Here is a 21,889-nt window from a genome sequence, read left to right as displayed (position 1 = left end):
CATGTAAAAATAGGGTATTGTTAATGGTGTTTTATTTTATATGATATTACAGGAGTTTTTCTTTTTTTTTTTTTTTTTTTAAAAATCCATTAGTGGGTGGAGTTATATTTTTACATTGATTTATCTTAATTTGCTGTGGGCAATTTTAGGCGGCGCAAACATCAACTTAAGGACAAAATCAAAAGAAACTGGGAGGGAATAATACGACTTTAGGAAATAGACTAACTGTAAATTTATGTATTTGTTCGCGATTATCCGACAAGGACACTAGCTAGAATTAATTAAAATAATATATGTGTGAAATGCAATGAGCCTTGGCACAATGCAATATCTAAATATGCTCAACATATAAAAGTAACCTTCTGCAAACCGCAACAGTGAATAGTATATCTTACATCACAATCATGGTGACTTCCTCCAAGCAATTTCAGCTCGATGAATCATCATGCACCAGCTCCTCCCAATCTTTTGAGCGATTCGACTTCAGCGATGACTTTGATTCTGCATTCTTAGCACTTTTAGGGCTGACATTAGAAAACTGACTTGAAATTCCTTTCCCGGCTTGCTTATCCATGTAAATGGTAAAGCTCGACTCGACATTTGGCAAGCTAACGTCCTTGTACATTTCATTCTCATCACTTTTGCCATTACCAAAGAATTCGACCTCTTCCTGTATTATGCTCACACCGTCACTTTTATCAGCAAACATGGTCGGGTATTCGTTGACGTCTTCTACAAGTGGCTGACAATTCGATATTAAGTTTCGCTTAAACATGTTGATCGGTTTGATGGGTGACGATGGCATCGAAGCATCCGAAGTGGAATATGATTTTGTCTTGATTTCGCTCGTCGTTAGACTTGGTACTTGCCGAAAAAAATCGGGTATTTCTTTTCCTGATTCTTCCTTGTTTGGTGTATTTCTTTTTCGTTTCTAGATGGTAAACATATCAAAACGGTATAGCGTAGAAGTTATACTAACCGGATCGGCCAGGGCCAATGCAGCCCAGTCATCTTGGGCAAGCAAGCTTCTTCTCTTTTCATCCATCTCGACAACTTTTTCTGGACTAACGTACAAAATCGAGAGATCTTCATCTCCAGTAGTAGAATCATGATTGCTCGTGTTTTCCGCGTCATTATTTTTATTCGATTCAATGCTCGCGTCAGTTTGCGGTGTTTGATTAATACTATATTCAATCGAACTGGGTGGTATCAACTGCGGAGTTCCAGCTTTACTAGTATACGATGCCTCGTTCAGATGATCATCCCTAGGCCTATACGCGCGCCTTATTCTGGCGTTTCTCTGGAAATGTTGCTTTTGGATCCGCTTGCGTCTTGCGATCGCAAACGTTCGTTCGTTTGATGCAAGATTTACCGTACTATTTGAACTCGATCGAAGCGAAACTCCATTTTGTTGCGAAGCGTTGGATAACCTGCCGCCAGTCCAGTTCATAATTTAGGCCAAATGCGGTGGCAGATTATTTAACTAAGGCGCGCGCTCCCTTTTAGGGGCTAATTCGGCATATACAAATAAATAAATAAAAACGTAAAAAATAAATAAAACCTGCTAATTTTTTTACTTTCATACAATAAAAAAAAATCAAAAGTATCTATTTGCCTCTTGCGTTGCTGAGCCGCAAATCCGAAGATAATTGTTGTTATGCGCACGGGGCATAGTTTGTTTTTATCACTTTTATCGAAACCCACGCAACCATTCTCCTTACCCGAGGATCACAAAATATTTGGCCACAATGTCCGACTCAATTGGTAAGTTAGGTAACGCAATATATACTTCTCACTTGGCTAACACAAATCAGACCGGGTGTTTACTCAAGCACTTGCTACAATCCCCCTGGTGTCAAATACTAAGGCCATGTCTGGTTTAAAAGGTCCTATACCGCCAATCAAGGACCGCATACATCTTTATGGACTGTACAAGCAAGCCACGGGTAAGAGATTTGAATTAATCTTAGAGGGTTTTTTTTGATTGTCGTTGCGTGCATTGTCCTAATGGGTTACAGAGGGTGACGTGGATCAGTTTATGGCGCGGCCGACAGGTGATACAGAGGAAGACGAGCAAGGTCGAAAGAAATGGTAATGAAGGACTGTACCAGGTTTTGTTTGGCAAACTAAGCATGCTTATCATGATCACAGGGACGCCTGGTATTCTCAGAAGGGGCTGGATAAAGCTGAAGCCAAGCGGAGATATATTCCGTACTTATTAGACGTACGAAGCATGATTGCAATTTTTTTGATGTTTTTTTTTACTCACGGCACGTGATAGACAATGAGGATATATGCCAGTCAAACTCCAGAAGCTCGTGAACTCATTGCGGATTTGCAAGAGCTATGGGATCAAGTCAAGCACGTCCAAGTGAACGAGCCCGATAGCGGGTCGCCGCCAATTACTGGGCTGGTGCGAGAGTTTAGGGAAGATCATGACGTTCCGCACCACTCAATAAATGAATCTCAAGACATTGTTGCATGGCACGAAGAAGTGGTTAGAGAGGTCGACGAGCTTATTTCTAGGCTCACATATGTCAAGTCATTAATTCAAGCAAACAGCCAGCAACCACTTGCAAAAAGTACGCTCATTGCAACGAGATTCAAGTTGTTTGAACAAAGCATATGGGTAAGAACGAATGCATGACGTGGTCCTTGATTAGGTTCTAACATTCTCAGGGTGGGTTAAAGCGATTTTCCATTGACGTTACGCTAATATTGGCTATTTTCACGTTATTGCGATGGCGGCAAGTACGGCACTCGAAGTGAGACAATAATAAAGCATTACTCACTCACTAACTCATTAAGCATTTTACTGAAGCTGTTGGAGTCATTGTGTACATAGATCTTACTCCTCTGCTAATTGGTACTTGGTATTTGTATTTGTATTATTGTTTTTTATGACATAATAAATGAGAGATTAAGGGAAGCAAATATGAGATGAACATATCGTACCGTTCCTTAACCCGCGGTCACGAGACTTAGCCAAGTTGATCTGTCAGGGAAATCACGAACAATCTGCTGAACGTTTGTTAACCAAGTAGCAGCAAACCGATAATCACGGTGGACATGTAACTTGCACGCATTCGCATACAATCGGTTACAAAGACCAGGATGCAGACGTAGCAGTTAATGGATACTTCCCCACAAGCGGTGGGTTTTTGGCACGATGCACCGCCATCTATATGCACGTTGAGCGCACGGGGGGCCCAAGCGCAACTGCGATTGGCCATTTGTAACCAGGGCCCAGGTCGGCTTCGACCACACACGATGGTGTAAGCCCGACAGCAATCAGGCCAATGCCGTTATTAATCCACTCCAATCCAAGCATGCCAATTGACCAGGCAGGACCGCATGTTTCCAAAGTCGTCGCAAGTTGGTTAATTGGTTGCTTGGTTTGCCTTGTAGTTGACTGCGCTAGTCTGAATTAGGTTAATGACGTGCTGCCCGAAATAATTCTGGAAACTTTAAATTGAAAGCCCATCTGGCTTTATATATTGCAAGGCACAACGAAGCCATTAAAGCCTGAAATTGTAGATGAGTATTAGTATAAGTACTTCCTACTGGTTTATTGTGGAATTGTTCGCCGGGCTACTTCAACAGTCCTGCTGAACTTCTTGTCAAGATGTTGTTTGGTGTGAAGCTTGCAGATGAAATTTATAAACCTTGGTCACAGTCCTACATCGATTACGAACGGCTGAAGCGCCTTTTGAAGGACGACGACGACAACAAGCCTGGTTCGGGCTCAAAATCAGTTGCTGCCCGGCATGGACCTTTGACTTGGACTGAAAAGGAAGAGAGCAATTTTGTAACTGCTCTTGATGCCGAACTGGAAAAAGTATACGCGTTTGAATCTCACAAGTATGCAGACCTGAAGGACAAGTTGGCTGCCGCAGAGGCTCGCATCCCGGCTGCACAAGAAAGCAATCTGAACACTGATTTTACGGCTTTTGAAAAAGAACTTGACTCAATTCTTGCTGAAGCACAAGAGTTGGAGAGATTTACCAGATTAAACTACACAGGTTTCTTTAAGATCGTCAAGAAGCATGACCGTCGGTATTCAAAGTACTCCGTCAAGCCGTTGCTTCAAGTCAGACTGGCCGCGTTGCCGTTCAATTCAGAAAATTATTCTCCGATACTGTACAAGCTTTCATTTCTTTACGCATTCATTCGAGAAAACAAGCCGCTGTCGTCCACGCCTGTCGTTGATGCGCCTCTGTCTCAACAATCTACATCTGCTGCTGCTGCTGCTGCTGTGACCGACACGACAACTTTTAAATCCTTCAAGTGTAAGTTACTCTCATTGTGTGGTTTTTTTTTTTGCATGGAGTTAATTTTTATTTTCTAGTCTGGGTTCATCCTGATAACCTAATGGAAGTCAAGACGTTTATTCTTCGCCACCTTCCTCTTCTTATTTACAATCCTCAATCCAGTAAAGTAGTCAACTTATCTATTCCTGATCCAACCATCACTTCATTGTACTTTGACAATTCCGACTTTCAGTTGTATCTTGAAAAAATAAATTCTCGAGAAACTGCATCTTCGTCCCTCAAGCTTCGATGGTACGGCAAGCTCAATAATCATCCCGAGATTTTTATCGAGAGGAAACATGTCGATCCAGATAACTTGGATAATTCTTTGGAGCAAAAAATTCCAATCAAGGAGAAATATGTCAAGCCGTTTATTGACGGAACTTACTCAATGGAGAAGTCAATCAGAAAAATGAAAGAGCGAAATGCTCCGGCTGCCGATATTGAAAAATTTGAACGCGTTGTTCATGAAATTCAAGACTTTATCAGGTCCAATAATCTTCAACCTGTTCTTCGTGCCGTACATTCACGTACCGCGTTCCAGATTCCGGATGACGACCGGGTCCGAATCTCGATTGACAATGACATTGACCTTATCCGAGAGGATCCATTTGACACGTCGAGGCCGTGCAGGGATCCAGATGATTGGCATCGTCACGATATAGACGACATCGGACTTGAACATCCTTTTCAAACAATAAACAAGGGCGAGATTTCGCGATTCCCATATGCAGTGATTGATATCAAGGTTGCCATGAAGCCTGGAGCTGACAATAAGATCCGCCCTTCATGGGTAAAAGATCTCATGTCGTCTCATTTGGTCAAGGAAGCACCCAAGTTCTCCAAATTTGCTCATGGGATCGCCATGCTATTTGATGATGAAGAATATATCAACGTTCTTCCGTTCTGGTTATCAGAGCTTGAACGAGACATTAGACGTGATCCAGAGCAAGCGTATGCGGAGGAGATTAATAGAAAAAAATATGGAGATCAACCTCTGGATCTGGCTCTTAAAGCACTGCAATCTTCTAATGCAAGTAACCTTGTAGGAGAAACAGGCGTGTCTTCATTTTTTGGCGCTGCGGTTGAGAGACCTGAAGGTTCGCATGGCAGGCACGATTCAATATCCATGCGAAACTTTGTCGACGAGGATGATCGCGAACGGCAGCAAATAATCAACTTGGATGAGGGCGAAGATGACGATGATGAAACGTCATCGTCGTCTTCGGAAGAGGATGAGCAATCCGAACTTGGCAGCCGCCGGCAACGAAAACGGCATAAATCACGTTCATCTGCTGCCAAATCTTGGTTTAAACGTCACGGCAAGGCATCGGCAAAGCTGAAACTTCCTCCAGGCGTGGAACGACCAAAAAGATTACTAGTCCAGAGCGGCACGCTCATGGTTGAACCAAAAGTGTGGCTTGCCAACGAGCGCACGTTCAACAAGTGGCTACAAGTCACGGTTCTTTTGTCTGCCATCACGTTTGGATTGTATAACGCTGCCGGACGCTATAACAAGACCGCACACAGGCTTGCATATGCTTACTTTACCCTCACGTTGTTTTGTGGCGTGTGGGGTTATGGCGTGTACATGCACCGTCTCAAGGTGATTCAATTAAAGAGCGGCAAGCATCTTGACTCGCCGGTCGGTCCCATCGTGATCTCGGTCGGTCTTTTGTTTGCCATCGTGTTAAACTATTACTTGGAAGTTTAAAATGATTTAATTATTACTTTAAAGTCATATGCTTTCAACCACAATATGTATAGTGTATAATTCTGTTGTTATCAAGTTTTCGGTGATTATATATATATATTGCAATAACTTATGAACCTTTTATGAAATTAAAATTAAATTATTTTTTTTATTTTTGGCTTTAATTACTAATTGTGTAGATTCTGCGTTACAAACTGCGTAATCTTTTCAAATGATTCGATATGATCAACAAAGCTTGAAATTGATGCACCAACATATACCGGCCTGCCGGTTTGCTTGGCCAAGATTTTGGCCAACCTGATGGCAAACTCTTGCGATTCTTGACTTGATGAAGTTTGGCCTCCGAGTAACGTGGTCGTGAGCGGTTGTGATTTATAAGGTTGCGGTGGCAAGGCGTAAACGAAAACCGTGAGCGGCGTGGCTATCGATTCCGAAGACGTCACATGGAGCACGATCGCATGCCTTGCCGACCTGTTGTTGTTGTTGTTGTTGTTGTTGTTGTGGTTTGTCACGGGTGACGGCAAATTGGTCAAGTGACAAAATAATGAAAACGGAGCAACTTGTATCCGCTCTGTTATGGGAGCAACTGCAGGAACAGGCCTGAGTTCTGCAAAAGTAGAAGTCATCGTTCGTTGGCTGTTCAATCCAGGCTTTAAACAAATTATTACTTTGCTAGAGTCGACACCATTGTTCAGGGTAACACCTTAATTACGTATCGTCCACAGTTAAAAATGTATTAAAAGTTTTTTATATATTTTATATTATACAAAAAAATCTACAGATAACACCAAACGTAATAATCGACAGGAAAAAAAAAAAAAAAACTTTTAAAAACTCGTCCTTATAACTTACATATCTCTCAATATTAAAACAAGCTTGTCTAACCTGTCAATCTGCCCAATCAACCGTTCCTCAATTTTTCTAACTTTTTTAACCTCTTCTTTTTCTGCTGATGTTAATAATTCTGCCTCGTTATTTCTTACATCGTCACGACGTAATTTACTCATCACTTCCGGTCGTCGCTTGCGTTCATCAACCACGCGGGAGTAGCACCGCGCCATGGTGCGGATCACGGCCTGAGCCATCAACGAGTACGCGTTTTGCGGTCGATGAAACCATAAAAAAAATGTCCGGCTCGGCGCGCGATCCATGCTCTTTGGAACTTCTTGCAAGTCCAAGCAGCCAATTTCATGTAACGAAGTTAAATGCGCTCGAATATCCTTGGGCGGTAAAAGTGCGATTTGGGCGAGCTGCTTCTCATCGATCCGGCCGCGCTCACGAATTATTCGTAATAATCGAACCGCAACGGCGCCAAACTTGTTTGTGATTACTCTCTCATATTCATGCTCCCGTACTTTGTCTGCCAATTCAGTAAAATCTATTGTCCATTCTCCGCCACCCTTGTTGGAAATCTTCTTCAGAAACGGAAAAGCCGGGTTCGTTGCAAGAAGAGATAAATGCATATTTACATGTTGCATCCGTGAACTATCACCTGCATCATCGTCATCATCTTCATTATCGTCGTCATCATCATCATCGTCATCATCGTCATCATCATCATTACTATTATCTTGTTCGTCTTCTGAATCGTCATCATGGTCATCGTCATTATGACGACGTTTGACCTTCTTTTTGGGGCGCGCACTCGTAGAACGTGATCTCGAGCGCTTTTTTGACGGCGCCACTATTGAGCTTGCAAGATCCACATCCTGGTCTAAATTACGTACTATTTCCAATGACGTGGTCAATACAGCTTTATCTCCATTGTCCTTACACCGAAATAACCTGGGTTCCATGCACTCCAAGGCCTGTCGATACACGGCCGCGGTAACATTGCCGATCCGATGCGCAACAAGTCGAACTAGGACCTGAGACCGCAAGATGACTGCAAACTTGTCATGGTTTAAGGTCAACACCGCGCTCTCGTCAACTTGGAATGATGCTTTCTTATCAGTTAATGAATAACCTTTTCTGCCCGACCCGTTTGTCTTTTCCGTGTTTGAAGTCTTAATTAAGCCATCGGATGCGTCGTCATGAACGTGCTTGACGGTCTTAAACTCTTCCCCTGCCCGATCACGTGCCTCCTGTTCTCGTTTGGCTTCAGACGTGTACGCTTTGCGATCAATTGTGGAAAGATGCCGTTTGTATATCCGCATGTAAACGTCCGGCTCTGGGTGAAATTCGTGCTTGTGCAGTGTTGTAAGTATTTTTGCCTGTAGCAGAGTGGTTATTGTGTTCCTTGACGCCGCGATTTGGGATGAAGGCAGTGCGGCCAGATAGTCCGACGCCCGCATGTGACCGTACAGGAGCAAGTTCTTGATCACATCAGGCGCGCCTGGCAAATCAGGGTATCGATCCAGCACAACGTTCACAAACGCGCCAGCTCGAATAATGACGCTGATGTTCCTTGTCGACACGGCATAAGTCACGTTGCTTGACTGTGATGCTTCGTCTGCCCAGAAAAGCACGAACCGGTTCTGAATCAACGGCACGAGCGCGCGTTGAACCGTGGCCGTGTTGAGTTTGGAATACCTGGCTATTCCTTGCAACGTCAGCCGACCATTTTTAAAAAGCACGTCTACTACCGTCTAAGCTAATTAGAAAAAAAATAAGAATCAAATATAACAAAAAACCCAAACGGGACTACAAACCGCTGCGCTGTCGCCATAGATGTCACGTAGAAGTAATATGGACAATTCCTCCTCAAACTATGTTGACGTTAGCATGAAATCTGGAATAAACAAACAAAACAAACAAAAACCCATACTTGTGACATTTCCACAAACTTTCAATTGACTGAACCAGTCAAGATCAATGCCCAGCCAAAACTCTTTCAAGTTCAGTAAGATGTGAAAAGATGAACCAAAAAAAAAAAAATAAAATAAAATAAAATAAAATTAAATAAAACGTGGTTTAAGCAAAACATGATTTTGGCCAAAATGCAGTTTTCAGGGCAAACCACGGTTTGGAGCCCTAACCTGTGGTAACCCGGCCAATGGGATGCGTCCGGTTTTGCTCCAAAAACCGCAACGCCAAAATGTCGAATTTCATCGTCAGATTTCCCGAGAAAGTCTTAAACTACTGCGCATCACTGAACCTCGGGCCCCTTTTTTATTTTTTCCTCCCTTCACCAATTAGAAAGCAAAAAAAAAAAAAATGCTTGCGTCTTCTTGCATTCGTCGGTCTGCGGGCTCTGCTCTTCGCTCCCGTTCATACTCCACTGCGGTTTCATCAGAACTTGGCTTCCAATCCGCCGTCGTTGATGGTGTTCAAATCGCTGCCAAGGACGTCAGCAGCCCAGTCACGACTCTTTCATTTGTCATTAAGGCTGGCAGCAGATACTCCACCACTCCAGGTGTTGCGCATGCTCTGCAAAGATTTGCTTTCCAGGTATGGTACCTCGCGATTCAGTTTCTTGCTCATTTTTTTTTTTTTTTCCTCTTGGTTTGGTGACTTCAATGGGACGACTTTCATTGGCTTGATGGATAAATTGAAGGTCAATGGCTGTTAATTGAGAAGTTGAATATGCAAATGTGATGCCAAGCTTGTATTTACATGCCAGGGTACTTGTACGAATCAATTGACAGTTACCGCAATTGAAAGCACACCGCGATCGGATAATTCGCTTCAATTGTTAATTTTCGTTCTGGCTACTGCAGTTGATCAAAGTCACCATGAGTTTCAAAAATGATTAGGAAGAATGAAATTGATATTGCCAGGCATTTATTTAATCGTTTGCTAACCTGATTTTTTTTAGAACACCAAAAACCGTTCTGGTTTCCGCCTGACTCGCGAGACTGAGTTGCACGGAGGTGCTCTTACCAGCACAATCACTCGTGATTCCATCATTCTTACCGCAAGATTCCTTAAGGAAGACCTGCCATTTTTCTTCGAGGCTCTTAGCGATGTTGTCTCGACTCCTCAACTCGCTCGTCATGAACTTGCCGAGATTGTCGGACCGCTGTTGAAGCTTGACTACCTTGATGCTGCCAAGGACGTTAGCTACGTTGCCAGCGAGACCTTGCACGGTATCGCTTTTAGATCTGGTCTTGGTCTTCCACTTCTTTCTCAGCCAATCGACAGCATCAACTCAAAGATCATCGCCGAGTACAAGGAGGATGTTTACACCAAGGCCAATCTCGCCATCGTTGCATCTGGCGCGTCCGTCAGCCAGTTGTCTGAGCTTGCTGCCAAGTTCCTCGACGAGACCGAAGCCGGCACTACTGTTCCGGTTCCGACTTCTGCCGTTCACGGTGGCGAGTCCCGCATTGCGTCCACGGATGGAAATGCCATCTCGCTTGGCTTCCCGACCGCGTCTGACCCAGAGTTTTCTGTTTTGGCTGCCATTCTTGGTGGTGCTCCCAGCATAAAGTGGGCCTCCAGCAACTCCATCCTTGGTGCCACTACCGGCGGCAATGCTGTTGCCAAGCTTAACAAGTACGCTGGTGCCAACCTTTTGTCAATCAACGTGACCGGCTCATCCGCTGCCGAAGTTTCTTCCTCTGCCGCGTCTGCCGTTAACGCTTTGAAGTCGGTTGCGTCTGGCGTCGAGACTGACGCGCTTAAGAAGGCCGTGGCTGCTGCCAAGTTCGACTACCTTGCGTCGTTTGCTGAGCCCGGATTTTTGGGTGTTATCGGTACCGAAATATTAACTTCCGGTGCCGTGCCATCTGTTGCCAAGGCCGTGTCCGAACTCGAAGCTGTTTCGGCTGCAAATGTTAAGGCCGCTGCTGCCAAGCTGTTAGCTGGCAAGAAGGCTACCGTTGCTATCGGAAAGGTGACTGAACTGGCATACGCTGATGAGCTTGGATTGTAAAAATGCTAGCAATTAATAGCGGTTAGTTTTTTTTTTGGGATTTTTTTTTTTTTATCTTGGAGGTCTTTTTATTATATATATATAAATCAATCAAAGAGAGGATGCGACCATGATTCTAATTATATGCAAAACTACAAAAAAGTATAGTGTTTGTTATTTTAGAGTGTCCATTATGTAATTTGCACATGCTACAATTTAAAAAAAAAAAAAAAAAAAAAATTTATTAATTAATATTTAAAAATGCAAACCGCAGATGGGCATGACTCATTTATATTTTTACTTGTCGATTGATACCATGAGTATGGGGAAAAAATGATGAAATCGTTCGTGCGATATTTTTAATTTCACCCTGCGCTGGTTTTGTTGTGCGTTTTGTGCAGTTAATTTTTCGTTTTTCAAAACGCTGATGGCAATGCTTAAGCCGATACACGACCTGACCAAGTCTTGATGTTCCTTATTGATGTCATTACCTGCTAATAACCAGTTTACTTGTAATTCCGGGTTCATGGCTACTAACTGATCTGCTTGCTTGCGTGCGGCAGAAGCCAACGTGCTGGCGTTATCCAACAAAGAATCCACGTCCCACTCATCAAGATTTAATAAATCGGCATAGGTTAAATACTGGGGAAGTTCTGGAGCTCCAATGGTGGAAAATGGTTTCAATCGCAATTTGTACAACAGTTCCGGCGTGGAGTATTTCTCAGCTGACGAAGTCACGTTCTGAATAATGCCCGCCAATGATAAAGCTGCCACCAGGCAAATGTAAGCGTGACATAGTTCCTTAAACACGGAGAACCGGGTTCTTAATAAATGCAACCAATTGCTTGTTCGGTTATAGTCCGCAGTTGATGGCGATGGTTGGGGAAATTTAATTGTTCCTCTGTCCATGTTTTGCAACCGTACGGTCAAGTCGAGAATTTTTTGCAACCGTTGCAAATGGCCATTTATTTTTCCAAGAACGTAATCACCATACCAAAGCATCAGCTTCCATTCTTCAAGTCGATAAATATCTAATTCAAACCCAAGAAATATGATGTTAATCATGATTTCAAGCTTGCGGAAATATACCCAAGAAGATAATGGCAATGCCTGAACTTGCCCGCCGCCGAATCCGGTCAGAATTGGTGAAAATTTATGCATGGACGGAGAAGATTCTAAATTTTCACAATAAACTTGAAGCGAGTCCCAGTCTAAAAGTGCCCGACAAAGTGATTGCCGATATCGGGATTTGTTTTGACAACGAAGTGAAAACAAATTTGTGTAACACTATCAATCTTAATTAAAAAAAAAAAACCCCTGCCATGAAATTGTTGTAAAACTTACTATTTCAGCTTTTGTTATAAACTGCTCAAACTTCTGATTGGAAACTTCAAACAAGCTAGGTGAAGGACAACACAAGTCCTTCACGTCATCAAAAAAGGCATCGCGAACACTGACCTTGCCGACTATTTTGGATGAGCTTAAAAATAAAGCAAGCAATGACATTCTCACAAACGGCAATTCGGTTGGTTGCCTGAACGAAAAACTATCAAAATAAACCAAAACTTGTGCCACGTTTTCGAATCCTCGTATTCGCTGGATATCAAGCATTCCGTTTGCAAGTCGAGTTAGCACGTAGATACCCCAATCGTACGTCCGGTCGACCACCGGCCAAGGTGGCATGATGCATTCGAGTCGGCCTTGAACGCCAACGCTAAATGCTGCAAGTAGTGGCTTGCAAAGTGCATGAGTTTTTTTAAGGTTGGGTATAAGATCTAGCACGCGGTGGTAAGAATCTTTAAGCACGGTGAAAGATTCGAGATTGTTGTGTTCCACTGCCAGCAGCAGGGCCTGGCGTAATTCTATGCGTTCAATGATGGCATTTAATTCGTCATTTTGTTCATGTAGTGATTTCAGACAATCAATGCAACGGTTAGTAAATTCTAATATGCTTGATATTGGTACAAGTTGCAACATGTCTAGTGAATACGTATGTGTTGAAACATCTTCGTCCTAGAAAAGCAAGTTAACATCAAATAATCAACAATTTGCCACACATACTTCTTTGATATCTGACTGTTGCAGTCTAATCCGGCAGATTTCGCAAAACTTGATCATGGATAAGATGTACGACCGCAGTCCGAAATGCACTGCTGCCAGTCTAATATCTGTTTCGTCAAATTTCGGCGCATCGTGAACATGCCGACCAAAATGGGCAGTTTCAATTAAACCTTCAAAATTGATTAACGCCTGTTCGACATATATGCAAGTAAAAATTGTTTGTGTTAACGTTGAGCCGGTGAACCATGCCATCTGAAGATAATTAGTTGTGAGAAAAAGCCAACTTAACATGGTTATTTACCTCAAGTGCAAGTAACTTATCCATGACCCATATAATTTCAGACAATTTGCGACCAATCGCTGTATCAAAGGCGTAATCATTCGAATTCATGTCTATTAATCCGGTGTCCATTTTTATATCCATTACCTGGGTTTGTTAGAACATTGACCCAAAAAAAAAATTACACAAGCATACCTCTAAAGCATTAATTGCGTTCGCCAATTGGAAATTCTCATGCATTGCTAATTCACCAACTTTCAATTCTGCATGGCACTTTGTCAGATCTCACTCAACATTGCGTGTGAAAAGATTAAATTGATGTGGCCGCTCTTACTTGTTGATTCTGATATAAATAACTCGGTAACGTCAACATATGTCGGCGCCAATGGTCGTAATTTGACAGGTTGATTATAGTGATTATCGGATGAAAATGTGTTCTGGCTAACCTGCAGGTCGCCAGTCTCACGATTCTGAACTGCCTCTCGGTTTGTTTCTTCAGTCATACTTTCTTTTTATTTTCCTTTTCACAGATGAACTAATATTTAAACCAAAAATTTTGTTTGTGAGCAACGTAAATTTAATATAATCTATAAAACAGCAGTTAGTCTTTGTGATGTTTTCTGTAATGAGAATGAGCTCAACCTGGCAAATCAAGATGGTGTGTAAACGTGGTCGACGTGAAGGCAACCCAGTGGGCAAATTTCTAAAACTAATTCAGACGAGTAACGTGCTATCTGCATGGATGAACTAATGTTGCAAATTGCGTAAACTAACGACTTGGATCAAATTTGGCCGATAATTCATGCGATTGTTGTTGTCTTGTGCGGTTAATTGGTTATTCGCACGTAACGCGATTTAACGGACAACAGGTAACGAACGTTACGTACAATAATAACTACAACAATCTACGAGTTATTCGCTCCACCTGAACGAGCTGACCAAGAGGATGAAATGCGCAAAATTATAACAGGCAGAAATTTTCCAAAACATCCATGTAAATCGGCAAGCATATTTTGAACTGTCAGGAGATTTTAAAAAAAATATGAACAGATATAGTTCACATGATGGTAAACACAAACAATAGTGATTCAACAAATGAGATCTATTAAACAAAACATATGCTATGCCCTGAATTCTATGCGACAACAGACCCAAGATTTGTGCCAGCTTTCATCAAAGTATACGCATTATCAAACGTGCATCCAATTTACTTTTTTCCCAGCTCGGACTCGGCCTTGTATTCACCCTCTATAGCAAACAAACAAACAAAAAAAAAGGCCAATACCGTTAGAATGATAATGATCGGAGTGTGTGTTATTAAATTATTTAAAAATGACTTACGCTTGCCATCGGTCCAAAGAGCACCACGGATCTCGTTGTTTTCACGCTTCTCCGCAATAATTCTCTTGTCCTCCTTTAAGGCTCTGCGAGCAGCACGAGCGGCAATGGCGGTGTATCGGTTGTAGCTGTACATTTGGTGACCATGTTAGCAATCCATCGACTTATGATTTCGGGTCCCCCCCCCCCCCCAAACAATCCACACAATGGCCACTTTAAATCAAATTTAATCCAACCAAACACAAGCAAATCAAGTCAAATTCAATTATAAATAATAATAGTGACAATTGTTGCAGGCATGTCCGCCATGCGATATCCGGTTCTTGTCCTTCCCCGCAACGACTCTGCCAATCCAAAAAGACATAAAAAAAACAAAATCACTCACGTAAGACCGGCTTCTTTCCAGAACGACATTGTGTTGACTTGATTTTTGAATTATGCAAAAAAAAAAAAAAAAGAGATTCGTTTTGACGAAATGTTCGGGAAGGTCGAAACACGGGAAAATGTTGCGCTGAGCGGAAAGCACCGGGTAACTGTCTGGCGAACCAGCGTCAAGGCCCAAACCTGTCAGCATAAGGGTCTTGTGGTGGTTCGTGGCAAGCAACGCGATTGCACCAGCAGCACATATGATGAATTGTCCCACAGCTGAATGCTTCTCGATTGCTTCCTTGTTAGTGCACTTTAGTATTAATACTCTGTAATTCGTAGTCTTTTGCCTTCTTTTTTTGGCTGCGGGTCCGTTGCATCCGAATCAGTCATTATGTTGTTGACGCGACGTGCGGCTCGAAGCCATCGCGCTTGGAAGCAACGCGTCGTCAATATGTACATGTATGTGCCTGTCAGGTTTTGCATTCTGGCACTCAAACGTTTGGTTTAGCATATATGACCGCCGGCTTGGATCAGTCACGGTCATTGCAGCGTGGTGACGGTGTTGCTAGTGCCAAGCAAAATGGTCATGACCAGGCGCCGGCCAACTCGGACGTTGATTTCTACTTGAACCGGTTGATCGACAGCGTCAAGGAGGAGCGATTGGCACAGTCTAATGGTAAGCAATTTCATTCTGAAAAGAAGAAAAGTTTGCAATGTTTTGCTTAAATATCGTCGTGATTTCAGCCCATGATATACAGGTCATGAGGATTAGATCGCTCGAACAAGCGATCGAGTTTTGGCGTGCAGAGAGCGAAGCTCAACGAACCACCAAGGAAAAGGCAAGAATGTTTTTTTTTTTTTCGATACGCAATCTAAACAAGCTTGTTAATAAATTATTAGGTTGAAGCAACGTTGCAAGAATACTTGGCTTCGTCATCGTCTGCAAGTCAACAATCCGATGTGATCACGTCATTAAAAAACGAACTAGAATTTTACAGATCCAAAGTAATCAACGACACGGTTCATGACCACTCGATGGAAAAAATACATCATGTTGCCCCTGATGATCATAATTTCACAGTGTTGCAAGCCAACACCGAGTCCCTGACGCGGCAATTAAACCAACAGCAGGCAAAGTTGGAAGAAGTCCTACGCAAGCGGCAAGAAGACAAGGTCATAATAAGTCTTTGGATCAAGCAGATTGAAAACTATACCGGATACATTGACGATTTAAAAAAAATAATGGCAAGCAACCGACTAAGCATTCCGCCTGGCCCACCTAAAATTGGCATGCCTGAATCCTTGAAACGCAAAGCCACAAAACCAAAACCGGATCTTATGGCCCAGACCGACCAGGATGCCAAAATTTCGACGCCATTTATACAATCAACAAAAGAAGGTCTACATGCCGTGACATCAAATGATTTGACTGTCAATCAAATTTATAACAGCGCTTTGTCTGTAACCAATCCGCCATTACTTGCATCAGAACAATCAAAAAATAGAGATGGTCTCGATAGAAGTCATGCTATCGTGGTATATGAAGATCCAGTTGACACGCCCGTCAAGAAGGAAACAACGCCAATAAGCAATGACACGGCCAGTGCTCATGACGCTGGTAGTAAGGAAAATGAAGCTCGTCGTGTTAACGATGAGTATGACAGGATGCTAAGCATATTTGCTACTGGCCACATGCCGGAGTCACAGCATGCGATTACTGGTTCAACGCAACGGACGCCGTTGCAGGACGCATCACAAACACTTAATAACCTGTTATCAAAAAGGCCATCGGAGTTGCCGTCGTTGGATGAATCTAAATTTGCAAGCCGATTCATTAAGCGTCAGGAAGTGTGTGAATCCAAGGCATTGTTTGAAAACTCGCCAGTGGAATTACAAAAGAGGCATAGATCTATGTCGCCTGTAAAAGCGAGTGGCAAGCAGAATGGAGACTTGGACATTTCGAGGTCACGCAAACGAGTATCATCTGCGGATACTAGCACTGCAAATTTCCCTGCCAGTTCTGTGACCTTGCCGGCTAACATGAGGAAGCTAAATTCTCCTCTAATCAGTGATGTTGTTGCCAGGGAGAACAAGGGACGCGAGCGGTACAAAAGTTCAATGCAAAAGCCTCCAGGTGAGCGAGACTGGGTGTTGGAAGATTTTATCGTGAATCCGGAATTTAGTGATAATTTGGGGTATGCTTTTCACGAAGTCGTGCGGGGGCGAAAACGAGATTGCATTCATGGCACGGCATGCAATGACTGCACGCGTTTTTACGAGGCTGCCGGCACGCCAGCAGCACTACCAACCGGACCGAGATGGAACGACGCATCACCCATCATGAGCATGATTGACACGCCAACCAAGCCGGATCAAGCTCGAGCGCAAAAGATGATATCATCCACGTCCCGTCACAAGGCACGGTTTGAACGACCACCATCTCCGGTTGGGTTTTGGAGATCTGACTTCCCATCCACTCAGGAAACTGAACAAGAAAAGAAAGCTACTGCTGCGTTGGTTAAACAAAAAGTTCAAGATCGATTAAAAGAGGCATTACATAATGGCAAATTCATCTTTCGAGATCCAGCATTTCGTCCCAAACTTGAAATTGAATCCGAATCCGAGATTGTTTTTAATTAAATTTCTTTTTTTTTTTCGTTTTTGTTTGCATGTCAAGTCATATAGGAATTCATAAATGATGAAAATAAAACCCCAGTAATGGATGATGCAAAAAATTAGTTAAAAACTATAATAAAACGGAAAACATAAAAAAAAAAAAGGATGTGAACGAGGATGAGAACTCATAAAACAACAAGATCGAGAGACATGCGTAACACTCAATAATAAAAATTTTGATGTGATTTTTTTTTTTTTTTTTCATTGATTGTTTTTTTTTGGTCTAATAATAACTTCTTTATTACCCAGACCTTTTTTAAACAAACAAGTAAGATTACCAAACTCCAATTTCCTCTCTATACTTTCAAAAAAAACAAGAGGCAGAGACAAGAACGACTAAATTACCAACCTTTCCGTGCACTCAAAATGATTATATAATTATTTTTTTTTTCATAAGTGTAGATTTACTGAGCCTTGTTGTCTTGAATCTCCTTCCATTCAGCTTCCCTGGCAGCTTCATACCTCTTCTGAGCCTCGAAATTGTTGGCACCACCTAAAGCAAAAAAAAATTTAGCCATGCCAATTAGCCGATTGGAGAGAGAAAAAAAAAATGTAAACATACCAAACTGTCTGGCGATAGCAAAAATGCCAAAAGCAGCAGCGATGCCGAGAACAGTACCGGCAAAAATTCTGTAGTTATCGTACGGTTCCTGAAGAGGCTTTCGGGGGCCCCAGGGACCGTATGAAATGTAGAAGGCTGCAGAAATAACATGGTTAGAAATAATGCAACAAGCAGCAAACAAACAGCAAAATTTCAAAAAACTTACAGGCACGCTTTTCCTCGAGGCTCAAATCAGTCCATGGGCCCTGCTGCCTGGCCCAAATCTTAAGCGACAAATCAACCTGCTCATCGGTTGGCAGCTTCTCCCATCTCGTAGGGAGGTCGACCAAAAGTGGGGTGGCGATGGGGTTGCCAACTTCGGGAGTGGTCGTGGCAGCAGCAGCAATGGATGAATTGTGACGAGCAGCGTGCTGAGCAACCGCACGGACGGAAGAAACGACGGATCTGCGAGCAACTGCGGCACTGAGCATTGTAGAAAACGGGTGATGTACGGATTAACTGCAGAGATTTGCTTTGTTGGATTGGTTACGAACTGAACTGTTTTGCAGGTTTTGGATTGCCAGTACTAGCGGCCGTCCCGTCGTTGCCCCGGCCGAGAAAAAAAAAAGGTGGCCTTAACCCGGCGCACATCCGCGCAGCAGCCGACGCGGTTATGCTGTCACTTTGGCCGCGCGCTGATTGGACAGGACGATGGACTGATGGATGGACGACCTGGCCCTGGCGATGGATATGATACACGGTTCATTGATATACTGTCTATGATACACTACTAAATTCGTCATGCACACGTGCTAGTCTACAAGATGCGAGTACTCGGGGATGTCCCGCAATCGCTGGTTCATAAACTTTTCCAGTTTATTCGCATTCTGTGCATCGCCAACTATTAGCCGCAAGTCAAAAAAAAAAAAAAAAAAAAAAAAAAAAAAATATATATGTCTTGCCTTGTAGTACGTCGTGGTCTCGTTATTATATTGCCTGCAATTGTTATATATCAATCGGGCATCGTACAAAAAATCTTCCATGGTCTGGTACGCGTCTGACTCTAGCCGCTGTTCCATGGTTGACAGGTCTGATTAGGTTAGTAACTAGAAAAAGAAAAAAAAAAATTTCGTAAGATTAGGCATAATTACCCATTGGTTCCTTTATAATTGTGTAATAATCAGACACCTCGTCCTTGTTAACCGGCTGCGCAAACGGCCAGGCTGATGGGTGATTCGTCATTTCATTCAGCAAGTGCTGCATGACGGCAAAATGCGGGCCTCGCTTGGGCCGGCGAGCCATTTCATCCATCTCGGGAGTCCATCCTGCCTCTTGCAACCCTGGAATCTTCATCGGATCCAGGCTCGTGCCCGCGACCTTGAACTCTTTCAAGCCTGGACGCACCACATGCGACTTTGATATTTGCTTGATCTTGCACATGATGGCCGCTTTTTGTCGTAGCATAATGTTACTCGAATCCAGGTATCTTATTCGCGGAAGCATCGAGCATTGCATGATCGTGCCGCCTTCGTAATCCTTAATGTACCCCATCCATATTGACTTGTTCAGCGTGATTTCCTTAGTGAACCCTTGCTTTTTAAAATAACCGATCGCATAGTTATCAGCATAAGTTAAAAAATACATGATTGGTGACGTGGCCTTGACGTAATCCTTGAGATGATTCATTAGGTGTGCGCCATACCCCTTGACTTGTTCGGATGACGCGATCGCGCAAAACACGATTTCGGCAAACTTGCGAGAATTGAACGGCCGGTACGTGATCCCGCCTACCACGGTCAGCGGTTTTTTCACAATCGCGATCGACAAATGACTTCGGTCGTACACGAGCCTGGCAATATATTCGCGAGGCATCTTGGGCAGTTGCTTCTGGAAAATATTCTTTAAGCCGGTCAGGATCATTAAATTTTCCCGACTGTCATCATTATTCACAACCCTGAATTCAATAATCCCATCTCGTTCTTCAATCACTGCCGGTCGTACTTTATCCTCGTATAGAACGCCGTCGTATACAAATGACGACGATGTATATCGTACCGTTGCTGCTTCCTCTTCGTCTTTAGAAGTCACCGCCGCAGCCTGGTTGTCACCGCCATCTGCCTGGTCAACGTCTTCGCCTTCCTCGGCTTCGTCATCATTCTCCTCGTCATCATATTCCTCTTCTTCGCCTTTTTCTTCGTCGTCCTCTTCTCGCTGTTGTGACTGCCGTGGCTTGTGCGCCTTGTAATCTTCATCCTGATTTGAACTTCCATCCAAGTTATTCTTAGCATTCAATAAACCATCCTCGTCTTCATCTTCCTCCTTGACCTTGTCATCATGATCATCACCATCGTAAAGCTTTGTTTCTGAGGCATCGCTCGACTCAGCTACTTCGCCATCTTCTCGTGCCAGGGCGTTCGTTTCTTGATCGTCCTCATTGGCAATCGACTTGATTCGTTTCGGCAACGGTTCTTCCTCATCCTCATCATTATCATCCTCATCATATTCTGACCGCATGCCAATTTTCCGCTTCGCGTCGTCTGTGGCGTCTGCGTTCCCGGTCAGCACTGTCGAAACAAAATGCTTTATTCTGTCTACCGTACCAGAATGATGTTTATTTGAAGTCATGAATGACAACCCCCCTTTTTTCGCCTCTCTTTTTTTTATAGATTTTAAATTTTCTATAATTTTTTCCCCTTTTTCGTTCCCCTCCAAAGTAAAACAAAAAAAAAAAAACAGAATATATATGTAATTTATTGTTTCTGGTATCGCTCGATTTCGATATATGTGGCGCATAATGTGCGCATGCGCCACATCTCTCTTCCCAGGGACACGTTTGCAAAGATTGCAATCGCACATGAAACCCACGTCTTGTAATAAAAGTTGATTGCAATTGGCTTTAAGCACAGTCGAGGACATAGAAAGACAATCATGTCATTGCTTGCTGTATGGTTTATAATTAATTTAGTGGTATTTGTTTTCGGATCAACTAATTTTGGTGCAGAAAGAATGGGCACTTGCCCCGCCATTTGTTCCTGCCGTTTCAATTAGTTGGCAGCCTGTTGTCGCTTCAGTTTTGTTACTTCTTGGTAATTAACAATCAATCTGTTTTTTTGTTTTTCTTAAGAGGGTTTTGTTTGTGTTTGAATGCTGATTTTGTTGTGGTGATATCAGGCTTCCTCCTTACCGCATTGTTTAGTCTTACAGGTTTGCTTAACTTTTTTTACAATTTTTGTGGGCCATGTTTTCGTTCTTACGTGGAAATAACTAGATAAATCAGGACCAATTGGTTTATTCAAGCAAGTTGCGATTGCTATTCCGGCATCAGTTCTGTTCGGGTAATGCATGATTTTATATATATATATATATTGTTGTTGTTTGCTTTAACTGACACAATGGGTTGACAAAACAATCAGATTCGGGGTGGTTTACTTGCTATGCTCAGTTGGGGTTTACGTATAAAATATTGAATAATTATGAGAAAATTGAAATGAGATTAAGGTGCATGTTTGATTTTTTTTTTTTTTTGTTTTGAAAGTGATGAGAACGCTTCTTGCACTATGTATGAACATGATACACATGGGAAACAATATTGGTTGTAGAATATCCGGCATATGATTTAAAATTCATTATGTTATCTTGAGTAACTATTAAGAAATGTAAATTCTGGCAGTGTCGGTATTTTTTAAAAATGAACGAGATTTGCAATAAAACAAATTGTGGCGGTTCATGTAAATAACCTTAAGGATTGGGCGCAATGCGTTGCTGCATCAACTTTATATCTAAATTATTTGACATCGTTTGCGCA

At 42.7% G+C, this 21,889-nt stretch overlaps 12 protein-coding genes across 12 annotated transcripts; 5 read left to right on the top strand and 7 right to left on the bottom strand.

Annotated features, from left to right (window-relative positions):
- Positions 1–190: 190 nt before the first annotated feature.
- On the bottom strand, positions 191–1,585 carry V1514DRAFT_329555 (uncharacterized protein). The gene is made up of 2 exons (XM_066927366.1): positions 980–1,585; positions 191–931 (listed from the first exon to the last, which is right to left on the bottom strand). Exons 1-2 carry the CDS (start codon positions 1,448–1,450, stop codon positions 428–430), a joined length of 975 nt encoding a protein of 324 aa, XP_066783854.1. The 5' UTR covers positions 1,451–1,585; the 3' UTR covers positions 191–427.
- Positions 1,563–2,931, top strand: V1514DRAFT_329554 (acyl CoA binding protein-domain-containing protein). Its single transcript, XM_066927365.1, has 6 exons — positions 1,563–1,764; positions 1,815–1,946; positions 2,019–2,091; positions 2,152–2,224; positions 2,282–2,629; positions 2,680–2,931. The coding sequence occupies exons 1-6, from the start codon at positions 1,749–1,751 to the stop codon at positions 2,767–2,769; spliced, it is 732 nt and encodes a 243-aa protein (XP_066783853.1). The 5' UTR covers positions 1,563–1,748; the 3' UTR covers positions 2,770–2,931.
- Positions 2,932–3,504: 573 nt separating this feature from the next.
- Positions 3,505–6,188, top strand: V1514DRAFT_329547 (VTC domain-containing protein). The gene is made up of 2 exons (XM_066927364.1): positions 3,505–4,289; positions 4,349–6,188. The coding sequence occupies exons 1-2, from the start codon at positions 3,626–3,628 to the stop codon at positions 6,022–6,024; spliced, it is 2,340 nt and encodes a 779-aa protein (XP_066783852.1). The 5' UTR covers positions 3,505–3,625; the 3' UTR covers positions 6,025–6,188.
- Positions 6,089–6,659, bottom strand: V1514DRAFT_329546 (uncharacterized protein). Its single transcript, XM_066927363.1, has one exon. The coding sequence runs from the start codon at positions 6,648–6,650 to the stop codon at positions 6,192–6,194; it is 459 nt and encodes a 152-aa protein (XP_066783851.1). The 5' UTR covers positions 6,651–6,659; the 3' UTR covers positions 6,089–6,191.
- Positions 6,660–6,741: 82 nt separating this feature from the next.
- On the bottom strand, positions 6,742–8,920 carry V1514DRAFT_305854 (RNA polymerase III subunit RPC82-domain-containing protein). Its single transcript, XM_066925662.1, has 3 exons — positions 8,792–8,920; positions 8,676–8,732; positions 6,742–8,612 (listed from the first exon to the last, which is right to left on the bottom strand). The coding sequence occupies exons 1-3, from the start codon at positions 8,798–8,800 to the stop codon at positions 6,873–6,875; spliced, it is 1,806 nt and encodes a 601-aa protein (XP_066783850.1). The 5' UTR covers positions 8,801–8,920; the 3' UTR covers positions 6,742–6,872.
- Positions 8,921–9,086: 166 nt separating this feature from the next.
- V1514DRAFT_329544 (Metalloenzyme, LuxS/M16 peptidase-like protein) lies at positions 9,087–11,218 on the top strand. The gene is made up of 2 exons (XM_066927362.1): positions 9,087–9,414; positions 9,782–11,218. Exons 1-2 carry the CDS (start codon positions 9,181–9,183, stop codon positions 10,838–10,840), a joined length of 1,293 nt encoding a protein of 430 aa, XP_066783849.1. The 5' UTR covers positions 9,087–9,180; the 3' UTR covers positions 10,841–11,218.
- V1514DRAFT_329541 (Mak10 subunit, NatC N-terminal acetyltransferase-domain-containing protein) lies at positions 11,011–13,982 on the bottom strand. The gene is made up of 7 exons (XM_066927361.1): positions 13,803–13,982; positions 13,495–13,747; positions 13,356–13,423; positions 13,182–13,307; positions 12,881–13,132; positions 12,164–12,832; positions 11,011–12,106 (listed from the first exon to the last, which is right to left on the bottom strand). The coding sequence occupies exons 2-7, from the start codon at positions 13,661–13,663 to the stop codon at positions 11,117–11,119; spliced, it is 2,274 nt and encodes a 757-aa protein (XP_066783848.1). The 5' UTR covers positions 13,664–13,747; positions 13,803–13,982; the 3' UTR covers positions 11,011–11,116.
- A 246-nt stretch (positions 13,983–14,228) lies between these two features.
- V1514DRAFT_329537 (mitochondrial ATP synthase epsilon chain-domain-containing protein) lies at positions 14,229–14,968 on the bottom strand. Its single transcript, XM_066927360.1, has 3 exons — positions 14,884–14,968; positions 14,502–14,626; positions 14,229–14,408 (listed from the first exon to the last, which is right to left on the bottom strand). The coding sequence occupies exons 1-3, from the start codon at positions 14,910–14,912 to the stop codon at positions 14,368–14,370; spliced, it is 195 nt and encodes a 64-aa protein (XP_066783847.1). The 5' UTR covers positions 14,913–14,968; the 3' UTR covers positions 14,229–14,367.
- Positions 14,969–15,380: 412 nt separating this feature from the next.
- Positions 15,381–17,507, top strand: V1514DRAFT_342309 (uncharacterized protein; the record flags this gene model as incomplete). The annotated part of the gene is made up of 3 exons (XM_066929095.1): positions 15,381–15,543; positions 15,612–15,625; positions 15,768–17,507. The coding sequence occupies 3 exons, from the start codon at positions 15,381–15,383 to the stop codon at positions 17,505–17,507; spliced, it is 1,917 nt and encodes a 638-aa protein (XP_066783846.1).
- A 220-nt stretch (positions 17,508–17,727) lies between these two features.
- Positions 17,728–18,735, bottom strand: V1514DRAFT_41699 (cytochrome c oxidase subunit IV-domain-containing protein). Its single transcript, XM_066930010.1, has 3 exons — positions 18,311–18,735; positions 18,106–18,240; positions 17,728–18,036 (listed from the first exon to the last, which is right to left on the bottom strand). The coding sequence occupies exons 1-3, from the start codon at positions 18,573–18,575 to the stop codon at positions 17,948–17,950; spliced, it is 489 nt and encodes a 162-aa protein (XP_066783845.1). The 5' UTR covers positions 18,576–18,735; the 3' UTR covers positions 17,728–17,947.
- On the bottom strand, positions 18,696–20,869 carry V1514DRAFT_329530 (histone acetyltransferase). Its single transcript, XM_066927359.1, has 4 exons — positions 20,685–20,869; positions 19,236–20,630; positions 19,047–19,174; positions 18,696–18,971 (listed from the first exon to the last, which is right to left on the bottom strand). Exons 1-4 carry the CDS (start codon positions 20,707–20,709, stop codon positions 18,897–18,899), a joined length of 1,623 nt encoding a protein of 540 aa, XP_066783844.1. The 5' UTR covers positions 20,710–20,869; the 3' UTR covers positions 18,696–18,896.
- A 15-nt stretch (positions 20,870–20,884) lies between these two features.
- Positions 20,885–21,821, top strand: V1514DRAFT_329528 (uncharacterized protein). The gene is made up of 5 exons (XM_066927358.1): positions 20,885–21,027; positions 21,086–21,170; positions 21,256–21,288; positions 21,353–21,419; positions 21,498–21,821. The coding sequence occupies exons 1-5, from the start codon at positions 21,013–21,015 to the stop codon at positions 21,541–21,543; spliced, it is 246 nt and encodes an 81-aa protein (XP_066783843.1). The 5' UTR covers positions 20,885–21,012; the 3' UTR covers positions 21,544–21,821.
- The last annotated feature ends 68 nt before the right edge of the window (positions 21,822–21,889 follow it).

This window comes from Lipomyces japonicus, assembly GCF_038497905.1.
Source record: "Lipomyces japonicus strain CBS 7319 unplaced genomic scaffold V1514scaffold_15, whole genome shotgun sequence".
NCBI classification, from domain to species: domain Eukaryota; kingdom Fungi; phylum Ascomycota; class Lipomycetes; order Lipomycetales; family Lipomycetaceae; genus Lipomyces; species Lipomyces japonicus.
Note: the sequence above shows the minus strand (reverse complement) of the source record. Positions and strands in the feature narration are given on the sequence as shown.

What these genes read in the sequence shown, in the direction of transcription:
- V1514DRAFT_329555 (XM_066927366.1), bottom strand. Translation starts at nt 1,450, where the DNA reads ATGAACTGGACTGGCGGCAGGTTATCCAACGCTTCGCAACAAAATGGA. An exon ending in CATTGGCCCTGGCCGATCCG is followed by an intron (nt 932 to 979) that starts GTTAGTATAACT and finishes TTTACCATCTAG; the next exon opens with AAACGAAAAAGAAATACACC.
- V1514DRAFT_329528 (XM_066927358.1), top strand. An exon ending in CGCATTGTTTAGTCTTACAG is followed by an intron (nt 21,289 to 21,352) that starts GTTTGCTTAACT and finishes GGAAATAACTAG; the next exon opens with ATAAATCAGGACCAATTGGT. An exon ending in CCGGCATCAGTTCTGTTCGG is followed by an intron (nt 21,420 to 21,497) that starts GTAATGCATGAT and finishes CAAAACAATCAG; the next exon opens with ATTCGGGGTGGTTTACTTGC.
- V1514DRAFT_41699 (XM_066930010.1), bottom strand. Translation starts at nt 18,575, where the DNA reads ATGCTCAGTGCCGCAGTTGCTCGCAGATCCGTCGTTTCTTCCGTCCGT. An exon ending in CCTCGAGGAAAAGCGTGCCT is followed by an intron (nt 18,241 to 18,310) that starts GTAAGTTTTTTG and finishes TTATTTCTGCAG; the next exon opens with CCTTCTACATTTCATACGGT. An exon ending in TGCTATCGCCAGACAGTTTG is followed by an intron (nt 18,037 to 18,105) that starts GTATGTTTACAT and finishes TTTTTGCTTTAG; the next exon opens with GTGGTGCCAACAATTTCGAG.
- V1514DRAFT_329530 (XM_066927359.1), bottom strand. Translation starts at nt 20,709, where the DNA reads ATGACTTCAAATAAACATCATTCTG. An exon ending in TTCAAATAAACATCATTCTG is followed by an intron (nt 20,631 to 20,684) that starts GTACGGTAGACA and finishes CCGGGAACGCAG; the next exon opens with ACGCCACAGACGACGCGAAG. An exon ending in AATTATAAAGGAACCAATGG is followed by an intron (nt 19,175 to 19,235) that starts GTAATTATGCCT and finishes TAACCTAATCAG; the next exon opens with ACCTGTCAACCATGGAACAG.
- V1514DRAFT_329546 (XM_066927363.1), bottom strand. Translation starts at nt 6,650, where the DNA reads ATGACTTCTACTTTTGCAGAACTCAGGCCTGTTCCTGCAGTTGCTCCC.
- V1514DRAFT_329547 (XM_066927364.1), top strand. Translation starts at nt 3,626, where the DNA reads ATGTTGTTTGGTGTGAAGCTTGCAGATGAAATTTATAAACCTTGGTCA. An exon ending in AACTTTTAAATCCTTCAAGT is followed by an intron (nt 4,290 to 4,348) that starts GTAAGTTACTCT and finishes TTTATTTTCTAG; the next exon opens with TCTGGGTTCATCCTGATAAC.
- V1514DRAFT_329541 (XM_066927361.1), bottom strand. Translation starts at nt 13,663, where the DNA reads ATGACTGAAGAAACAAACCGAGAGGCAGTTCAGAATCGTGAGACTGGC. An exon ending in ATAAGTTACTTGCACTTGAG is followed by an intron (nt 13,133 to 13,181) that starts GTAAATAACCAT and finishes AATTATCTTCAG; the next exon opens with ATGGCATGGTTCACCGGCTC. An exon ending in TTATAACAAAAGCTGAAATA is followed by an intron (nt 12,107 to 12,163) that starts GTAAGTTTTACA and finishes TAAGATTGATAG; the next exon opens with TGTTACACAAATTTGTTTTC.
- V1514DRAFT_329537 (XM_066927360.1), bottom strand. Translation starts at nt 14,912, where the DNA reads ATGTCGTTCTGGAAAGAAGCCGGTCTTAC. An exon ending in TGGAAAGAAGCCGGTCTTAC is followed by an intron (nt 14,627 to 14,883) that starts GTGAGTGATTTT and finishes CCAAATGTACAG; the next exon opens with CTACAACCGATACACCGCCA. An exon ending in TCTTTGGACCGATGGCAAGC is followed by an intron (nt 14,409 to 14,501) that starts GTAAGTCATTTT and finishes TGTTTGCTATAG; the next exon opens with AGGGTGAATACAAGGCCGAG.
- V1514DRAFT_329554 (XM_066927365.1), top strand. An exon ending in GAGCAAGGTCGAAAGAAATG is followed by an intron (nt 2,092 to 2,151) that starts GTAATGAAGGAC and finishes TCATGATCACAG; the next exon opens with GGACGCCTGGTATTCTCAGA. An exon ending in TGTTTGAACAAAGCATATGG is followed by an intron (nt 2,630 to 2,679) that starts GTAAGAACGAAT and finishes TAACATTCTCAG; the next exon opens with GGTGGGTTAAAGCGATTTTC.
- V1514DRAFT_329544 (XM_066927362.1), top strand. Translation starts at nt 9,181, where the DNA reads ATGCTTGCGTCTTCTTGCATTCGTCGGTCTGCGGGCTCTGCTCTTCGC. An exon ending in TGCAAAGATTTGCTTTCCAG is followed by an intron (nt 9,415 to 9,781) that starts GTATGGTACCTC and finishes GATTTTTTTTAG; the next exon opens with AACACCAAAAACCGTTCTGG.
- V1514DRAFT_305854 (XM_066925662.1), bottom strand. An exon ending in TCTATGGCGACAGCGCAGCG is followed by an intron (nt 8,613 to 8,675) that starts GTTTGTAGTCCC and finishes TAATTAGCTTAG; the next exon opens with ACGGTAGTAGACGTGCTTTT.